This window comes from Sitophilus oryzae, unplaced genomic scaffold, assembly GCF_002938485.1.
Source record: "Sitophilus oryzae breed Bouriz unplaced genomic scaffold, Soryzae_2.0 scaffold_812_pilon_pilon, whole genome shotgun sequence".
In the NCBI taxonomy this organism is placed as follows: domain Eukaryota; kingdom Metazoa; phylum Arthropoda; class Insecta; order Coleoptera; family Curculionidae; genus Sitophilus; species Sitophilus oryzae.
This window is the reverse complement of record NW_022147431.1, coordinates 303,911-324,269: the sequence shown is the minus strand read 5'-3', so window position 1 is coordinate 324,269 and position 20,359 is coordinate 303,911. Positions and strand designations below refer to the sequence as shown.

Genomic DNA, 20,359 nt, shown 5'->3' with positions numbered 1-20,359 from the left:
TTCCCTATTTGCATCAAGAATAATTGTATTTTTTAACCGTTATTCTACAATAAATTACGTGGATGGTATTCCTTTAAACGCGCTTCCTTTCCCATATGCGACAAACTCGACAATGTATATCCATCTCATTTGTTCTTTAAGAAGTATATGTGCAGAGGTTTGCCTCTCGCTTTTCCTTGTCTAGCATATTGTGGTATATCGCACTGATGGAGCGACAGCGTTCACTGGAATCTTAACTCTATAGAATGAAAAGAAAAAGCATAGGTAAAACCTTTAGTTGAAGAGAGAGATAAAATGTATGGAGTAGTAGCGCGTAAAAAGACCGTATTGAGGCGAGCCTCAAATGTAAATATGAACCTTAAAAGCCGTTCGTTAAAAATATGTATCACTTCCCGATCAGCCCTAGAGATTTTAGGCGACAGGCTGAAAATGCAGAATTGCATTATTTGGGAATTTGGCTTAGTTTGAATCAGAGTTTGAATTAATTCTGCCGGTTATTACAGTGTTTTGTCTACGTTTTTTAATGTGAATTCCATGTTTAATTACTCTTTTTACTGATTATTGTACATATTAAGTAAATAACTAAAAAGTGGGCAGTGACTTATTGTTGATTGATATGATGATTTAGAGGGACCATGTATCATCAGAAGACTTCCCCAGGTAAAGTTTTTCGAATCATTTTTAGATAAATTGTGTATAGTCAAAAAGTAAAGCGACCTGTTACAGATTCCGTTTTGTTTTATTTTTATAGGATGGATAGAAAAACAAAATTTTACCATACAGAATAAAATATAAGAGAAAATATCCTGAGGTCGCTTTGATAAAAATTTACTGTTGCAATAGCCCTATGTAATAGGTACCGTACATAGATTTAGGAAGAACAGATATCACATTTTGCATTTTAACTCGATCAAACAATCGGAGGTTGACTACGTACTGTAAAAACCAACTGAGATAGAGAAGGCGACATTGCCACATCTCAAATTTGCGCCTATCTACTTAGTTTGATTTGCAGAAAAGGTGACTTTAAAACCTTAACCGGATATCAATAAATCTCAATTTCTTAATTAAATTAATAGTTTATTTTTAAAGAAGCATGCGTAATAATATGTTATTAACCAGAGGATATATGCGTTACTATTAAAGGACATGTTTACTGTTTAATGTGCTGAAACGTCTAGAACTATTGGCAACGTCGCTGCTAGTCTTCCAGAATGAAATGAGCCGACCGTCCCACCACCCCTCGCGACGGCCCTTGGTCCGTTATAGCGTACTACGTTTAGTTTACGGTGTGTTTGAAGTCGGAATCAAGTCCGAAGTGAACTTTTCAGTGTTTTTCAGTAGTTTTTGCTTTTGTTTAACGTACTTTTGAATCTGCGAATTTTCAATATGGTACGACAGTGTCAAATGTGTGAAAAAATAAGCTCAAATTACCCGAATTTGTCTTTTCACAGGTAGGTATTGTTTCCGCCGCGCCGTAATCGCCGTACATAGGCGTCCCACAAGGGAGCCTCTCACAATTAAAATAATTTCTAATTATATTTAATTTAATTTTGAGCTATTAAAACAAGAACGTAGTAGCCGGTAATTGAATTATAATTTGTCTCAATTACTACTTAACTGTTGTAGATCATAACAAATTTGAATATAAACGTTGAAGTCAGAAAGTGACATTTTTTTTTTTAAAATTGCGTCATATTTTGGTCATTATATACGATATTCTAAAGGAATTTTGCTCAACAAATAAACAAAGGTGTTTACTCGCCCTTTTTTACATTTTATTGTATTATTATATCTGCCCCTTCGGCCTCGTTTAAAATATTTTTACCACCAAAGTACAAATACCTCTTCCTAGAGTTATTATGTGTGTAATGGTGTGTTCTTGTTTTAGAATGGGACGAACTGTAAATAATTCTTAGGCTACTAGTTGTATACATACTTATATACAGAGTGACCCAGGCCTCCAAAAAAGCTTTTTACCTATTACGTTTTAGGTTTGTAATTTTTATTTCAAATTTTTACATAAGATGGGGGCCATTGTAACGCATATTTTCAAAATATTTTTGTCAACATACAGGGTGATTCTCGGGGCGATTCAAACCGCAATACATATGCTTAATACAGTTCATGAAGATTGGGACATTTAACTAAAATTTGATTGTCTGATGAAGCTACCTTTAAAAGTAATGGATTTGTAAATAAACGTAATATTCATTATTATGAGACAGAAATCCCATACTGTAGCACACAGATTTGATACTTTTAATGATTTAATGAGATTGAGAGACTAAAAGGTAATTGCCTCGTATCAGAGCCATCATAATACAAGAAGAAGACCGAAAGTCAAATCTTGTCTTATATTTTCAAAAAAACACAATTTTCTCATTAAATATTGATTTTAGGTATAGGAAGTTATTAATAATACAAGATTAAACAACTATTATATAGTACTTTACAGGAAGCTATCGATTGCGAACTAACTAAATCGTTACTAATTACTAATTTTAAAAAGTTCTTTTTAAGATCAAAAAAGGTAAAACTAAAAAAAAGTCAAGAAAATGTATATTTTTTTACTCAGTAGTTTTATACAGGTATGGGCGAAAAGTTATTACTTTTCAAAACAGTTAAAACACATGTAGGTGGCGCCCCCTACAAATAAGAGTCATATTGACATCAGAATCAAGTTTCTCATGTCAACTCCAAGACTCCCAGATACGAATTTTCAGCCAAATGTTGACGTTACTTCAGAAATTAATTCGAAAAAATCGAAATGAAAATGAAACTTCTACACCCTGTATCTCCGAAACTAAGTATTGTAGGACATATATTTATACGAACTTTTTTACTTATTTTTATCTGCAGTGTATGCTGCCGAAGTTTCCGGAATACAGTTCGGACCACCCTGTATATATAAAAAAAATGAAAATTTAGTTTTAAACTGCTAGTCATTTATCATAAGATAGCTCAATTTACGTAAATTTCATGCATTTGGATACAAATACCACTCAGTTGTAAGTGAATGGCATTCATATTCAAATACATAAAAATTAGAGGAATTCTTGATTTCAACCCCCTGTACATAGAAAACGGTAAATGCAAAGTATACTAAACTATATATTTTTGAAATTAGCTAAAATTTGTCTACCGGGCAGTGTTAAAATTTGATGTGGTTTCTATTTAAAAAAAAATCAAGATGGCGTCGTATCTGTCAAAATTGACGATTTAAAAAATTTTGGGGTAGAAAATCAGCATCCTCGCGAAAAATTACATTAAAATATCTTTTTACTATCTTAAAATAGGAAAGAGGAAAATTTTAAATTGGGTGAGACACTTAAAATGATTCTGGAACAATTCATTTTTAAATCCACTGTATATCGAAAACGGTAAGTGCAAAGTATACTAAACCATATATTTTTGAAATTAGCTAAATATGTCTACCGGACCATGCTAAAATAAGTGGGGGTTTCCATTTAAAAAAAATCAAGATGGCGTCGTATCTGTCAAAATTGACGATTTAAAAATTTTGGTGTAAAAATCGGCATCCTCGCGAAATATTACATTAAAATATCTTTTACTATCTTAAAATAGAAAAAGAGGAAAATTTTTAAATTGGGTGAGACACTTAAAATGATTCTGGAACAATTCATTTTAAAATCCACTGTATATCGAAAACAGTAAGTGCAAAGTATACTAAACTATATATTTTTTGAAATTAGCTAAAAATATGTCTACCGGACCATGCTAAAATAATAAGTGGGGGTTTCCATTTAAAAAAAATCAAGATGGCGTCGTATCTGTCAAAATTGACGTTGTAAAAATTTTAATGTAGAAAATCGGCATCCTCGCGAAAAATTACATTAAAATATCTTTTTACTATCTTAAAATAGAAAAGAGGAAAATTTTAAATTGGGTGAGACACTTAAAATGATTCTGGAACAATTCATTTTTAAATCCACTGTATATCGAAAACGGTAAGTGCAAAGTATAATAAACTATATATTTTTGAAATTAGCTAAAATATGTCTACCGGACCATGTCAAAATAAGTGGGGGTTTCCTTTTAAAAAAAATCAAGATGGCGTCGTATCTGTCAAAATTGACGATTTAAAAAATTGTGGTGTAGAAAATCGGCATCCTCGCGAAAAATTACATTACAATATCTTTTTACTATCTTAAAATAGGAAAGAGGAAAATTTTAAATTGGGTGACACTTAAAATGATTCTGGAACAATTCATTTTTAAATCCACTGTATATCGAAAACGGTAAGTGCAAAGTATAATAAACTATATATTTTTGAAATTAGCTAAAATATGTCTACCGGACCATGCTAAAATAAGTGGGGGTTTCCATTTAAAAAAAATCAAGATGGCGTCGTATCTGTCAAAATTGACGATTTAAAAAATTGTGGTGTAGAAAATCGGCATCCTCGCGAAAAATTACATTACAATATCTTTTTACTATCTTAAAATAGGAAAGAGGAAAATTTTAAATTGGGTGAGACACTTAAAATGATTCTGGAACAATTCATTTTTAAATCCACTGTATATCGAAAACGGTAAGTGCAAAGTATACTAAACTATATATTTTTGAAATTAGCTAAAATATGTCTACCGGACCATGCTAAAATAAGTGGGGGTTTCCATTAAAAAAAAATCAAGATGGCGTCGTATCTGTCAAAATTGACGATTTAAAAAATTGTGGTGTAGAAAATCGGCATCCTTGCGAAAAATTACATGACAATATCTTTTTACTATCTTAAAATAGGAAAGAGGAAAATTTCAAATTGGGTGAGACACTTAAAATGATTCTGGAACAATTCATTTTTAAATCCACTGTATATCGAAAACGGTAAGAGCAAAGTATACTAAACTATATATATTTGAAATTAGCTAAAATATGTCTACCGGACCATGCTAAAATATGTGGGGGTTTTCATTTAAAAAAAATCAAGATGGCGTCGTATCTGTCAAAATTGACGTTTTAAAAAATTTTGGTGTAGAGAATCGGCATCCTCGCAAAAAATTACTTTAGAAAATCTTTCTACTATCTTTAAATACCAAACAGGAAAATTATAAATCGAGTGAGACGCTTAAAATGATGTCCCTGTACTAAGGTTCCTTTTCTTTACTACAGCCTGTCTCGTAACAACAGTATCCACGGTGAGCTGCTCTTTACAGCCAAGTGATCGGCGTATGCAACCTTTCTGTTCAGGAGCTACTATGTTTTGGGCTGCACAGTGTTATAATTATAAAATAAATTTTTGAGTATATCACCGATGTAAACAATTTGTATACAACTGACAAACACGTAATTGGCCTGAAGTTTTGAGGGTCATTTTGGTTTCCTCCCTTATATAGTAAATAGGTATGTAGCAATGTAGCAAGATATTTCGGGAATTCCTGGGGGTTCTGAAGAGCTTGTTCAAAACATCGGACAATCACGAGAGGTAGACATTTAAAGTGTTTCATCCAAAAGTTATGTATATTGTCCGGGCCTGCCGCTTTCCAATTCTTGAGCTTTTTTATGGCATATTTGATGTCCTCTTCTGTGATAGGTACACTAGTCATTTCTATGATGTTTTTGGCTTTATCTTGTTCCCATTGCACCCAGGCAGCTTTTTTATTATATTCTGCAGGCTTTGACCACATACTGCTCCAGTATTTAAGAAACTCCTCTTTATTAGCATTTTCCACAGTTACTTCTTCTTTGTTATGGTTTTCCAGTGTTTGATAGAATTTCTTCTGGTTTTTTTGAAATTCTCGATTCTGTTCCTTTCGTTTAGTTGTTTTATTGTATCGTTTTAGTCTAGCCCCTTTCACTTTAAATTTTTGTCTAAGCTCATCTCTAAAGCATGTAAGTTTTCGGTTGAATTCTGGGTCAGATTTCTCGAGCTTGATCGTTTTAAGAATATCCTCTATCTTATGCCTTACTTTTCTGCTTGTATTTCCGTTGATGTATTCATGTATCACGTCCGCCTTTGCTCTTAATTTGTCTATTTGGGATAGTAGTCTATTCTTCCAAGCAGGTTGCTTCTGTATTTTAGATTTTTTTGTTAGTTCTGTAGTGTAGGGTTGTTGTTGGTTTATTTCAAGGACCGTGATGGCTGCAGCGTATATGGCTCGATGTAGTTCACCAAGGTCGTCAACACTAGCCACAATTTTTCTAGAGCATCATTCACTACTTCTATGATTTTAAAGGTTTCTTTCTTGATGTTTAGTTTTGGAAGGTATAGTCTACATAAGGGGTTGATATCTTCAAATAGCTGGTAATTTTCTTTCAATTTGCATGCAGCTGCTGCTCTATTTTCTTCTGCTTCAGTCTGGCAAGATTCATGTGGTGTATCATTTGTCTGGCAAGTTTCATGTGGTGTGTCACTTTCATGTACAGCTAACACAACTGAGCTTTCACCTTCCTCTGAGTTGTGGATTTCTCTTCCAACGCTACGTCTGATTTCATCTATTTCAGCTAGTGCTACCATTTGCTTCCTATATATCAATCTCAGTCGATCTGCTAGGTTTTGTTCCGTGAGCTCAAGTTCTGAATGCCGTTGTTTAAATTCCATGTGTAATTTTTGTCTCCACCCCGGAAGTGGGTCATCTCTACATTCGTTAACGAATAGAAATGCTTTTACTACGTTACAATTCATTTCTTTGCTCCAATTTATTTTCTTTCTCTTTCTAGTTGTTTTTCTACCAGCAGCAACTCCTTGACTGGTTTGCAAACTAGTAGAGCTTTCAGGGGTGGGGCTCTCTGTTGTTGTGGGATCCTGATGGGTCATTGTGGTAGCTCTACGGGCCGGAATGCCACTCGCTCCATTCCTGGCTTCGGGAGACTGTAGCTCTAGTTCCCGGAACCCTCTGCCTAAATTCCGTTCACTATAAATTTCATCCGAGGCTATATTTTGATTCTCCATCATATTTGAAATGGGGACCCCTTTAGTCGCCTTTTACGCCAAGCGGGGCTTGCTCTGAACCTACTCGAAGCCGGGTGTCAGACGGCAGAAGGATAATTTGGAAAAGGAAAACTAGGAAAACAAGGGTTGGATATAGGGATAGACGTGATGTATAGGAAAAGTGTCGAAGGACAGCGGACAGCTGCTCCACATAGTCGCCTTTTACGACGGGCAGGAGATTCCTTGGGGTTATTCTTTTAGCCCGAGCCCCAAACGGGCTATGTTTTTTTTTTATTATTATTATTTATTATTTCTTTCTCAGTTTTAACTGGCTGTTATCCTGTTCTGGCCGGGATAGCTCCGCTTTCCTAGGGCCAGGCAGGTAGTCGATCAAGTAATACTTATTTTGTGAAATATTGATACAGAGGTAAAGAAATACACATAAAGGTAAGTATAAATTAAATTAATCTGCAATTGTTTTTCTTATAATATGAGCAGTGCCTAATATCGCTGTTTTTTGTAGATTTGCCAAGCTGTGTTCTCCTGGAAGGATATCTAAATATTTTGGGAGAGCCTTAGACACTACACCAGTAGCACCAATAACAACAGGTAATATTTTTGTTTGGGTATTCCACATTCTTTTAATTTCTATTTCTAGGTCTCGATATTTCACAACTTTTTCCGCTTCTTTTCTGCATACATTTCCATCAGCCGGAACTGCAATATCAATGAGGTAAGTTATATCTGGCATTCTTATTATGATGTCTGGTTTGTTGTTTGGTATCGTCCTGTCTGTGTTAATTGAATAGTCCCAAAGTACCCGTGTTTTTCCATCGGGAGTGTCACATACGGGTGGTGGGTCGTGTTTATACCATTGTTCAGCCGACATGGTTATATTAAGCCACTTACAGATGTTATAATGCAATTGGGAAGCTACTCTGTTATGACGGTTTAAATATTCTCTTCCTGCTAGAATCGTGCATCCCGATATTACGTGTTCTATCGTTTCATTATGTTCTCTACAGAGACGACATTTTGGGTTAGTTGACGTTTTATCAATCTTTGTTTTTATATAGTTAGTTCTTATTGCTTGGTCTTGTGCAGCAACTATCAATGCCTCGGTTTCACCTTTAAGCATTCCAGTTGAGAGCCAGTTCCAGCTATTGCAGCCATCAATATTATCTGACTGTTTTTTTATTTCTCTCTTGTGTTGGCCATGCAAAGGTTTCTTTTCCCAGGATTTAATTAGGTTTTTGTTTAAAATTTCTCTTATGTCGGATCTTCCGACTGTTGTGTTTTCTACATCTTCTGATATTCTGTATAATTCCTGTTGGAATTGCTCAGCTTTCCGCTGCAAAGACAAACTCGGCGCTTGATTTCTATCCCAATCAGCTAGCATCTGTTTTAGCGGGTCTCCAGAATCTGATTTTAAATAATTTGCTGTCGCAATTACGCTGCTCTTTAGTAGTGATTCTAGTTGAATTAGTCCTCTCCCTCCTTCTAACCTTGATACGTATAGCCTATCGATATCAGCTGCAGGATGATGTAGGTTAAACTTTCTTAGCAGTTTTCTTGTTTTCCGATCAAGTGCCTGCATTTCATACTTGCTCCAGTTTACTATTCCAAAACTATATCTTAGAACTGGGACTGCAATTGTGTTGACAGTCTCGATTTTAAATTTTGCACATAACTCGTTATCTAGGGCCGATCTTAAGCGCTTAATATATACTTTTTCAAGTCGTTCTTTTACGGTTCTGTTGTTTGTACCAAGGCTCTTATTATTATTATTATTATTTATTTATTATTTCTTTCTCAGTTTTAACTGGCTGTTATCCTGTTCTGGCCGGGATAGCTCCGCTTTCCTAGGGCCAGGCAGGTAGTCGATCAAGTAATACTTATTTTGTGAAATATTGATACAGAGGTAAAGAAATACACATAAAGGTAAGTATAAATTAAATTAATCTGCAATTGTTTTTCTTATAATATGAGCAGTGCCTAATATCGCTGTTTTTTGTAGATTTGCCAAGCTGTGTTCTCCTGGAAGGATATCTAAATATTTTGGGAGAGCCTTAGACACTACACCAGTAGCACCAATAACAACAGGTAATATTTTTGTTTGGGTATTCCACATTCTTTTAATTTCTATTTCTAGGTCTCGATATTTCACAACTTTTTCCGCTTCTTTTCTGCATACATTTCCATCAGCCGGAACTGCAATATTGTCAAGAGCAAGAATTTTAGATTTATCATTAAAATAAATCACCCAATATATTAAATGGAATATATTTTAATAAGCATAATATTTGCACAATAAGAATTAAACTAGAACAAGTTGACGTCAGACTAAGATCTGAAGGTGAACTTTGTTTAATTCTTATTGTTGTAAATATCAATATGGGAGAATAATTAAAAAAGTAAATCAGAGGGGGAGTCGAGGGCTTTCTCAGGAGAACAGATGAAGAAGTCATGCTGTTCAGTTGAGTTGAGTTCTCAAGTATCATAATGACAGTAAAGTAAGTTTATATTTTTATATATTTTCTCTAAGTATATTTTATTGGTCAAAAGGTATTCTGCTTGACTTTTTCCTACCTAAATTAATGTATTTAATTCTTTAATAAATTTATATTTTGTTTTTATATATATTGATTGTTTTAATGATCTTCGATACCTAAAACGTCCCTAGCCGCAACCCTCTAAAACGGGGTCGCGACAATATCAATGAGGTAAGTTATATCTGTCATTCTTATTATGATGTCTGGTTTGTTGTTTGGTATCGTCCTGTCTGTGTTAATTGAATAGTCCCAAAGTACCCTTGTTTTTCCATCGGGAGTGTCACATACAGGTGGTGGGTCGTGTTTATACCATTGTTCAGCCGACATTGTTATATTAAGCCACTTACAGATGTTATAGTGCAATTGGGAAGCTACTCTGTTATGACGATTTAAATATTCTCTTCCTGCTAGAATCGTGCATCCCGATATTACGTGTTCTATCGTTTCATTATGTTCTCTACAGAGACGACATTTTGGGTTAGTTGACGTTTTATCAATCTTTGTTTTTATATAGTTAGTTCTTATTGCTTGGTCTTGTGCAGCAACTATCAATGCCTCGGTTTCACCTTTAAGCATTCCAGTTGAGAGCCACTTCCAGCTATTGCAGCCATCAATATTATCTGACTGTTTTTTATTTCTCTTGTGTTGGCCATGCAAAGGTTTCTTTTCCCAGGATTTAATTAGGTTTTTGTTTAAAATTTCTCTTATGTCGGATCTTCCGACTGTTGTGTTTTCTACATCTTCTGATATTCTGTATAATTCCTGTTGGAATTGCTCAGCTTTCCGCTGCAAAGACAAACTCGGCGCTTGATTTCTATCCCAATCAGCTAATCAGCTAACATCTGTTTTAGCATTAATAATAATAATAATAATTATTATTATTATTATTATTCGGCAGAAATACCATTTTTTTAACTCGTCTAAATTTGGGTATTTTTTATCCTTGTATATCCTGTTTTTTGGGTCCGGTGAACTATCCTAACACACGATTTATGCATTTTTCTGTTTTTTTTTATCAAAAAGTAACGATTTTTAGTAGTAGTTTTAAATAAAAATAAATTTTGCACAGAATTTTAAAATATTTGTAACAGTCCAAATTTAGCTTTAACTAGGTTTTAAAATATATACCAATTTTTCTTACAAGTTAGATCAAACTCTTATTTATGCTGATAAATAAATTTATTGCATTTAATTTTTATAAACAAATATTCATTACAGCTATATTTCATTATCTTTCTTACTCTCCTTTGCTTAATTTATTTTGCTTTCTATGCCATATCTCAAGTCAGTAATCAATCAGTAATCTAAAATATAATTAAAATTTATTATCTAATGCTAATATAATCAAATTCACCAAAAATATTACCTTTAATTTCTGGACTTGTTTATGTTTCTGAATGTTAGCCTATTTGCCGTAATTTCTAGTAGTTCTGCGGTACTGCTTGCCCTTGTATTATCTTAGAAGATTTCCTATCAAGTGTGGATTGTCTCTAAAAAATATTATTTGATCCTATATTTCATTATAGAGCTCAAAATGAAGTTATTTACCTGCATATTTTTTGAAATTTATCATTTGTTTATTTTCTGCAAATTGTAGGGTTAACAATTATTATTAATAATGTCATTTATATTTGAATTGCTCAGATCAGTTGAGATGCGTGAATTCGGCGCACACACGCTGTTGTCAGGTTGGGCAGTACTTCCTTTAGGTTCTGATGTTTGTATTTTCTGATAATTATTGATTGCATAATCGACATCCTTTCCGTAATATTGTGTATGCATCGTCACCGGCATAAGGTTTGGTATGTTTGTGTTTGAATGGCTATTGGAATTTACTTTTAATTCTAAGTAATGTTTATTTTGGCAATGTTTCTAAATTCCCAGAATATTAAATTGCAACTTTGTAGTATAAGTCAAATTTCTTCGGAGCGGAACTCTATCTGATCGATGTAGGTTTCGCATTTTTCCCTTCAGCTTCAAAGCAGGTGTTTTAGTCAGTGTAATTTGTTGGAATTTTCCTGTTTTACCCGTTTGTTGGGGATAATCACTGACTAGAACTATAAAGAGATACTTTTGCTGTTTGAGTTGTACCTTACCTTTTAAAAGTATCTCTGAGCCGTTTTATACGGGATTTTAATCTGCTCGTGGCTGGTAAGTTTTTTTGATCGCCATTTTGTCTAGTGTGATTTGTACTATTCAAATTATTTCTTAACAGGGAAAGCCTTTTGATTTATTTCTGTCACCGTCGATTTTCTTGGGAAGAGGAACTTAAAACCACCACCTGTTCCAGTAATTTCTGCTTTCTGAATCCAGCAATTTGAACATCCATCTATTAGAAAAAAAACTAGATTTTTGTGAAGCCCAACAAGGTAACTTTTTTATGATATTTTTTATATTTCTACAGTTGAAACGTGTTTGATTATTTAATTAATTATAGCTGTGTTTCTTTTGTTTCAATCCTATCCCTTCTAGGTAACTTTCTTTTTATTTCGTAAAACCTAATACCGCTCTCGGTTTAGGGCTTTTTTTGGACCAGGCTTTTAAGACCAGATTTTTTCCACCAGGCTTTGAGACCAGAACTTTTTTGGACCAGGATTTTTCTTTTATACGAGGATTTTTCTACGAAGCATTTTTCTGGCTTGCTTTTTCTGACAGACTTTTTCAGTACGTCTCTCTGGAGGTGGTATCCTTCTGAAGCACTGAGCTTGGCAACTACGTCGCTGGATCAGGTTTGAAGCAGAAACAAGTAAACGTTTACTGAAATTTTATCTTCCCCTATTATTTGTTTTCCCTTTTCTTACTTACCTTTTTTGTTTATCTTATATTGATTCAAGGTTCCAGAGTTCAAGGTACATACATACGGTTTAGTTTTCAATTTTTAATTAAATTTAGTATATACAACGTCATCAAATTTGGTTCATTTTTTTTTTTAATTTAATATCATTATACAATACTCTATTAATTTATCTTAGTGTTTCATTCATCCCTTAATTTTTTATCCTTCTAATATTTTTTAATAACAAGTCTTGTTAGATTCCAAGAATATCTTGGGGGGTTTTCTGGCTTATCTGTGCAAAGCCAGTGGCGCTTAAAACCCACCCCATCTCTTCGGCAGAGCTAGGGCCTATTTGCACGCACACTCCACAGTTTAATAAGACGTTTTTTTTTATTTATTTTTTTTCGGTTCTCTATAAATTTTTAATTTCATAATTTTTCTTGTCAATTTAATAATTTTAAAATTTAACAATTTAACATTTTTTTTTTAAATCAATTTCCTTCAAAGGAAACGCGTGGCATATTTTAATTTAATTTTAGTAGTTTTTGACATATATTTGACGTTATGGAGAATTTTAACACTTGATTAGACATGACAACGACAGAAAAAAAAGCAATGTTGCCAGTTCCACTGAATTTTCTTTTTCTGTTTTTTATTTTCATTTTGATAAGCCATACAAATAAATTCGAAAAAAAAACCAGACAAACTAACCCAAAATAACCCGACCAACTAATACCAAACCAACCAATACCAAACTAACCAATACCAAACCAACCAATACCAAACCAACCCAACCCAAGTCAAACACAAACCAGGGCTATAACTAGCAATCCTCTCGCCGGCGGCGTTAATTTAGCCAATTTGTTAAACTAAAATAATCTAATTGGTATTAAAAAAAGATAAAAACATTTTAAAACCTATGACGTCATTTTTTTCCCCTAAAAAAAGATGCATGAAATTCCGGATAATTTACTAGCTGATCTGACAACCATGTATCAATTCTATGGAGTCTAAAAGGAGGAGGCGAATCGAACGCAAAAATTTTGGGCCCAGATTTCATGATCTAAATGAAGTTCGAAAATCGCCGTTAGGGGCGCATGTGATGATAGGGATACTAGTAATACACAGCTTCTTATGGCAAGAATAACTATTTTTTTATAAATTATAGAGCCAAGTTAATATTTGGGCATATTTTTACCAGAGTTAGCTTTTAGAAACGTGTTTTTTTTCTAATTGGGCAATGTGCGTGGCTAAAATTGTGAATACAAAACCTTAAATTTGAGTTTGAAAAGTTAGTTAGGTTATATCAGATGCCGGTTTTAGATATTCTTTTCCTAAGTTCTTATTATAAAAATGTCTTATTATGGGGTTCTATTTAGTGCATACACGGCCGAAGAAAAATATAAGCTGCTAAAGTAAATGTTTCCTTCAACTGGTGTACACAAAATATAGAAGTTCCAGCAACAAACGTATCACCAGTTCAACCTTTGATTTGATGTAAACAGTAATTGTTTCTTGATGAGAAATGTGAATTAAATAGTTTATGATGTGAGTGTGTTAGTGATTTATTAATAATTTTGCTGATGCAGTTTAAAGTTTCATAATTTTTCATGAAAACACTTGGAATGGACATGTTTACGTGCAGTTCATTGTGATACTAATAATAAACATTAAAAACTTTTAAACTAGTAGTGGTTTATGACGAATTACAGCAAATGAATGACGAAAATTAATCAGGAATATATAATATAAACATTGCACTTATCTTGTTTGATTGGTGTTGTGTATCTCGTAACTTTTTACTTTTTTTTAGCTATTCTAAATTGTAAGTTTTAATGTCATCTCTGATGTCATTAGCAAAGTTTTGCCAATTATGATTCACAGACATTTAATTTGAAGATGTATTATGTTCAATGTCACCTAACAATTGTGTTATAAATACATATGTATACATTTGATTTGATCTGTAATTAAAGTTCCTTCTGTTGATATCTACTTTTTTATTAATACGAGTATGAGGTAGGTTTGTAAATAAAATAATAAGTCAAGGACTAACGTATGATCGAAAAAAACGGCGTCCAGTTGGCTGGGAAATGAACATCTATGACATTCCCCACATAATTTTATATATAAAATGATCGCTGACGCCGTATTTTCGATCATATTGTATGTATTCCTAGTGTAAACATTCTATGAGTAGTATCGACTGACTAGTGAGAAAGAAAATCTAGGAACTAGTGGGGTTTGGACTACAATTAATACATTTTGTTAATGGTCAATCTTTATTTATTCCATCCTTAGGACACTGAAATGGAAATACATGTTAAAGGAAAAAGGCTATGGCTATAAAAGTCATCAAGTAGAAAGAACTTACTCAACGTGGTAAAAAACCTTCTCTAAAAACTACATTAAAAAATAGGCTTACAGGAAAGCATTGAAACATTAGATTTATTTATTTAGGAATATAAATACATAACTTTTATTTTGATTAATTGACTAACTCCAAGTAGCTAAATTTAATAAATGTAATATACACCTGCATACACAATAAAGAAATTATCTACTAATAGTAAAATAAATTATCTACCCTTATCTACTGACAGTTCCGTCAACTAATTTTGTCTAAATAAGTGCATAAAACACATCACTACTGTGAAGTATTTTGTCTGGGGAAATGCACTTTGCCAATGCTGTAGCAAGTTAGGATGTCTTTCTTCTTTGTCAATGCTAGGATCCTAGACATCCTATTAAAAGAGATATACCTAATTATTAAATAAATTTAAAAAAATATTTTTCACTATTCGAGGTAGCTGTTATTTTGAAACTACATTTTTGAAGTGTAAATAATGTTTAATATTCACTTTCAATAATATTCAAATAGGGTAATTCCGGGGTAGTTGGACCATCGGGTTAGATCGACCAGTGCCAAAATTCTACGTGTTATTTAATTTTTTATACATCTACACCCGGGCACCCCTCCGTTGGACGAATCCAAATATTAAAATATTGTTTTTGTTTGTCTGGCGGCGTTCAGTCACACAGAAGCTTAGTTAGTGTGCACATGTTAGTAATAAAAAAAATTCTAAAGTTTAGTATTACATGCTGTAAAAAAATATATGTAAGTATTTTTTTGCCGATTGTATAGTAGATTGTTGCTACCTTAACAAAGTACAGTTTAACCTAATATTTTTATCGCTGAATAGTACTAGGCCGTATTGACTAGGTGGTCCATCTAACCCATGTAAATGGGTTAGTTGGACCGTAATTTTGGAGTTAGTTAGACCATTGTTTTGTTTCAGATAGTCATAATGCCGACTTTTTATAAAAGGAAAGGCACAGTCAATAGAGCTACTTGGAGCGCAGAGGCCCTTCAAAATGCAATGAATGCTGTTTCCACGGGTTCATTAGGTGTTAATCAAGCTGCAAGGGAATATGGAATACCTAAAACTACGCTTAAAAACAGAATAAAATTACAAAAGTCATCAAAGTCACGTTCATTGGGAAAGCAGTCCTGCCTTAATGAAGAAGCTGAACTGAAGTTAGTTTCCCACATTAAAAAAATGCAGAAGTATGGTTTTACTCCAAATCGTGATCTGGTAAGAAGCATGGCTTTTGAACTTGCTGAGAAACTTAAAATTAAGCACAACTTTAATAAAATAAAGAAAAAAGCCTGGTATGATTGGTTGCAGTTATTCTTATCAAGGCATGCAGATTTATCAGTTAGAAAGGCAGAAGGAGTATCAAATGCGCGTGCTGTAGGAGTGAATAAAACCGTAGTGGAAGAGTATTTTTCTGTTCTTGAAAATGTTTTAACCGAATATCAATTATTTGAGAAGCCAGGAAATATTTTAATATTGATGAAAGTGGCCTACAGTTAAATAATAAACCTGGGTATGTTATAGCGGAAAAAGGGTCTAAAACTGTATCCAACATAACTTCTGGCGAAAAGGGGGAAACCATTTCTATTGTAGCATGTTGCAGTGCAGAAGGTGTTTTTCTACCCCCCTTATGTATTTTAAAAGGAAAAAACCTTAAGAAATGTCATAAGGACGGAATGCCTCCAGGGTCTGCCATTGTTATGAACGAAAAATCAGCTTACATCAATGCTGTTATTTTTAAGAAATGGTTAGAGGAGCATTTCCTGCCAAGAAAGCCTGCTGGTACCGCCTTAATTATCTTAGATGGGCACACATCGCACACCAACTCTGTAGAAGTATTAGAATTTTGTGAAGCAAATGAAAAATGAATTTTGCTGTGTCTGCCTAGCCATACGAAACATTTTCTACAGCCCTTAGATAGGTCGTTCTTTAAATCACTTAAATCCCATTATTATTCTGAGTGTAACCGATTTATGAAAACAAATCCTTCTAGGAAAATAACCCGGTACCAATTCGGCAAATTACTTGGAGAAGCTTGGAACAAATCAGCTACAGTTCAAAACGCCATTTCTGGCTTCAAAGCCACAGGAATCCTACCGTTTAATCCCAGTATCATTCCAGATTATGCGTACTTAAGCGATACGTTAGTTTCGAATTCTGCTAATCAAACTGATGGTATTCCCAACAGACACGCAATTTCTTTAACATCTAATCCGAACATTGCTCCGACACTATCGCCAGTTGCTAGTTGCTCCAAGACACTATCGCCAGTTGCTAGTTGCTCCAAGACACTATCGCCAGTTGCTGGTTGCTCCAAAGATCCCGATTACAATGGTTTGAACCCTCCAAACTGTCCAAATGAACAACAAGCCCAAACAACAGAAATTACCCCAGGAAAAGCCCTGAATGAAATTGCGCCTGTTATTAATACATCTGCTGTTAATACGGTTAGAAAGCGTGCCCGTCAAGTAGCCAATGTTTTGACAAGTCCAGAAAATATTGAGCTGCAAAAACAAAAAAAACAGAAGGCCGAAATAAAAAACAAGTCGAGCAAAGAAAGAGCTAAAAAGAAACGACCAATAACAAAGAGATTAAAAGAAGATTATAGTGATGATAGCAACTCAGAGAGTGAAATTATTTTGCAAGACAGCGAAAGCGGTGACGAAAAATGGGATGAAAACGATTGTACTGGTTGCCGCGAAAACTACTCAGTGACTAGGAAAAAGGATGACTGGTTCCAGTGCACTCGATGTGATAGATGGTCACACGAGGGTTGTATGAAATATTCACAGATGTGTTACCAGTGCGGCAAAACCGCCTCTAAAAACAGTGCCTAAATAAGTCCCTTTAAGAAATTAATGTTGTTTATGTATCCTTATTTTTAGTTCTTGATGCAAATTCGTTTACTTTTATTAAAATGTATATTTTTTAGTTTATAACTTTTGATTTAAAAAGTGGTCGATCTATCCCATATATCTTGGTCCATCTAACCCGAGGACATCGGGATAGTTCGACCGATACCACTTTTTTTTTAAATTTCACTCATAGTTTCCTTTGTGAATTTTTGTATTTTTGCATAATAAATACTTGCACAATAACTATATAGTTACTTCTTTTTGCTAGATGGCGCTTTCTAAAATTTAATATAGAAGTGTAAAAGTAGGAGCAAAAAAAGTGGTCCAACTATACCGGACTTACCCTAATATTTAATAGCTATGGTTGTTAATATATATTATTAATACCTACTTATTTAATAACAGGTAATTTAAGCACCTAGTAGCACATATATAATAACATGTTAGTAGGTATTAAAGTACTAAATTATTATTATTTTAGGCTCTCTAGGTTATGTCATGCAGATGTTCGATTTTGGGCTATATTCTCTATTAATATGATTTTTAAATAAATCTGTACACTGATGATAGTATATAATTTTAATGTTTTTCTTAACGTCTATCATAATTTTTTTTAAATAAATAATCATATTACTTACATTAGAAGCTTTGAAAAGTTTTGAGTTACTTTTCTTTCTTCGCTTTATTTTTCATTGAAATATCCACTTCTACAGCCAGATACCCAGCTATTTCTACTGTATAGTTTTTTTTTCACAATGCTCATTGTTATATTGCTAAAAATTCAACAAGTTAACTACAATTTTAGCAAAAACAAACTTAAACCGTATAATAACAATGAAAATATAGTATCCCTATCGATCGTAGTGCCTCTACTGTCAAACCGAGGAACCTGCTTAAAAGTGGGGACAGAAATTTCAAATATGCCCATTGCCGATAAACCTCCTTTTTTAAGCCCTCCATAATCAATTCGCAATATTTGTCAAAATTCGACCTTCACTACTGTCAGCGTAAACATAGAAACGGATATAAACAAGTCCGCGACATTTTCATTATCGGGTATGGAATTTGCCCGGGAATTTGCTATAAAAATAAAATAACAACATTTTTAAGAATGTTTTTTATGTGAAACGTGTTTTTCCACATCAGATTTTAGTCGAATAATCCAAGTTCATTTTAAGGCAACATAAGTTTCATTTTCTAAGAAAAATCGTGTGTCAGGATAGTTCACCAAAGCCCTGTTTTTTAAATGGCCCCAGAGAAAGAAATCATTTGGCAAAATATCAGGACACCTTGCTGGCTAATTTACTGTATGATTTAGGCCAATAACGTTTCCGTTAAAACTATTGTCTAAATATTCCCGAACAGCCAGGGTACTATGTGCCGGGCAGCCATCCATTTGGTACCAAACTTCCTGATTTTCCCTAGCGGCATCATGTAAAGTAGGTAAAATATTATTTTCAAGTAGTTCCAAGTAATATTCTGCATTTAAATTTCGCGTAAGAAATAATGAATAAATAATAAATAAATAAATAAATGCCTTTATTGTCAAAAAATTTTTCAATTTGTGGACAAAGGTAAATTAACAAACAAAGTAAAAAAAAAACAAGGTACACAAACAAACAAACAAAAGATAATACAAAACATTATACAAATAATATTGTCAGTCTTATTGTTAAAATAAACATATATAAATGTTTACAATGTCAAAGAACAAAAAAATTAAAATAATATTCAAAAATATTTAGCCAGTTTATAGCAAAATATCAATGACCTCTAAATAAATTAATTTCGATGTCATTAGTAAATATAGCAATAGCAAACATTAGACCAGTGTTTTCAAGATCAAATTCGATTTTCAATTCAAATATAATTCATTACGGCGTAGAAAGCCTTGTCTAGTAAATAAGAGTTCAATGCTTTGCGAAATGAAAAAAATGATGTTATGGATTTGATTTCAAATGGCAGGTGATTGTGCATTTTTTTCGAGTTGTATAATATTGAACTTTTAACTAACTCTGAGCGTGGGGTAGGTAGATAAAGATCTTGCTCCGCGTTCCTGAGTGGATAAGTGTGAGATGGCCTTTCTTGAGAAGCTGATACATGTTTACGTATTAGGCAAACGGATTCAAATATAAATAAGGAAGGAAGAGTCAATATTTTTAATTCTCTAAAAAAGCCCCGGCAATGAGTTCTGCTGTTTAGTCCCAGTGAATATCGAACAGCTCTCTTCTGGAGCTTGAAAATGCGGTCAAATTGAGCCGCACAACACGTACCCCAGAATGGAAGGGCATACCTGAGGTGCGACTCAAAAAGTGCATAATAAACAGTTCTAGCCACTGACAAGTTAAGCTCCTTAGAAACAGACCTTAATGCAAAACAGGCAGAGCTCAATTTTTTCGACAAAGCTTCGATATGTATGTCCCATTTCAGAGAATTGTCCACAACAAGCCCTAAGAATTTTACGGATTTTACGACGTCAATGGTGGTGTTGTCAAGTACAAAAGGCTGCAACGAGTTTTTATACGACAAAGCCTTAGTTTTAGAAATGTTGAGACTCAGGAGGTTCGAATCGCACCAAGATTTAATGGTGATTAAGTCATTTGATATAATCCTATGAAGTGCCGCGATGTCCTTGTTGCTCCAAGTGAAGCTAGTGTCGTCCGCAAAAAGACATATTTTGCCACTGATGTTTATGTTAGCAATGTCGTTAATAAAAAGAAGAAACAAAACAGGGCCTAGTACTGAGCCTTGTGGTACTCCACATTCTATTGGCTTTCTAGAAGACAACGTGGTATCCACCCTCACAAGTTGACTTCTGTTGCTCAGATACGACTTAAACTATCCGAGAGATGATCCCCTGAACCCATAGTGCTGCAGTTTATTAATTAAGATCTTATGATTAACAA

At 33.7% G+C, this 20,359-nt stretch overlaps 1 protein-coding gene and 1 long non-coding RNA gene across 2 annotated transcripts; both read right to left on the bottom strand.

The window, feature by feature from the left end:
- Positions 1 to 5,089: 5,089 nt before the first annotated feature.
- On the bottom strand, positions 5,090 to 6,916 carry LOC115889243. Its single transcript, XM_030909189.1, has 3 exons — positions 6,134 to 6,916; positions 5,306 to 6,032; positions 5,090 to 5,229 (listed from the first exon to the last, which is right to left on the bottom strand). The coding sequence occupies exons 1-3, from the start codon at positions 6,914 to 6,916 to the stop codon at positions 5,090 to 5,092; spliced, it is 1,650 nt and encodes a 549-aa protein (XP_030765049.1).
- A 3,795-nt stretch (positions 6,917 to 10,711) lies between these two features.
- Positions 10,712 to 11,284, bottom strand: LOC115889253. Its single transcript, XR_004051403.1, has 3 exons — positions 10,993 to 11,284; positions 10,811 to 10,934; positions 10,712 to 10,748 (listed from the first exon to the last, which is right to left on the bottom strand). It is a non-coding gene; the product is annotated as an uncharacterized LOC115889253 (long non-coding RNA).
- Positions 11,285 to 20,359: the final 9,075 nt, after the last annotated feature.

What these genes read in the sequence shown, in the direction of transcription:
- LOC115889243 (XM_030909189.1), bottom strand. Translation starts at nt 6,916, where the DNA reads ATGATGGAGAATCAAAATATAGCCTCGGATGAAATTTATAGTGAACGG. An exon ending in GGCTAGTGTTGACGACCTTG is followed by an intron (nt 6,033 to 6,133) that starts GTGAACTACATC and finishes TCTAAAATACAG; the next exon opens with AAGCAACCTGCTTGGAAGAA. An exon ending in AAACTTCAGGCCAATTACGT is followed by an intron (nt 5,230 to 5,305) that starts GTTTGTCAGTTG and finishes AACACTGTGCAG; the next exon opens with CCCAAAACATAGTAGCTCCT.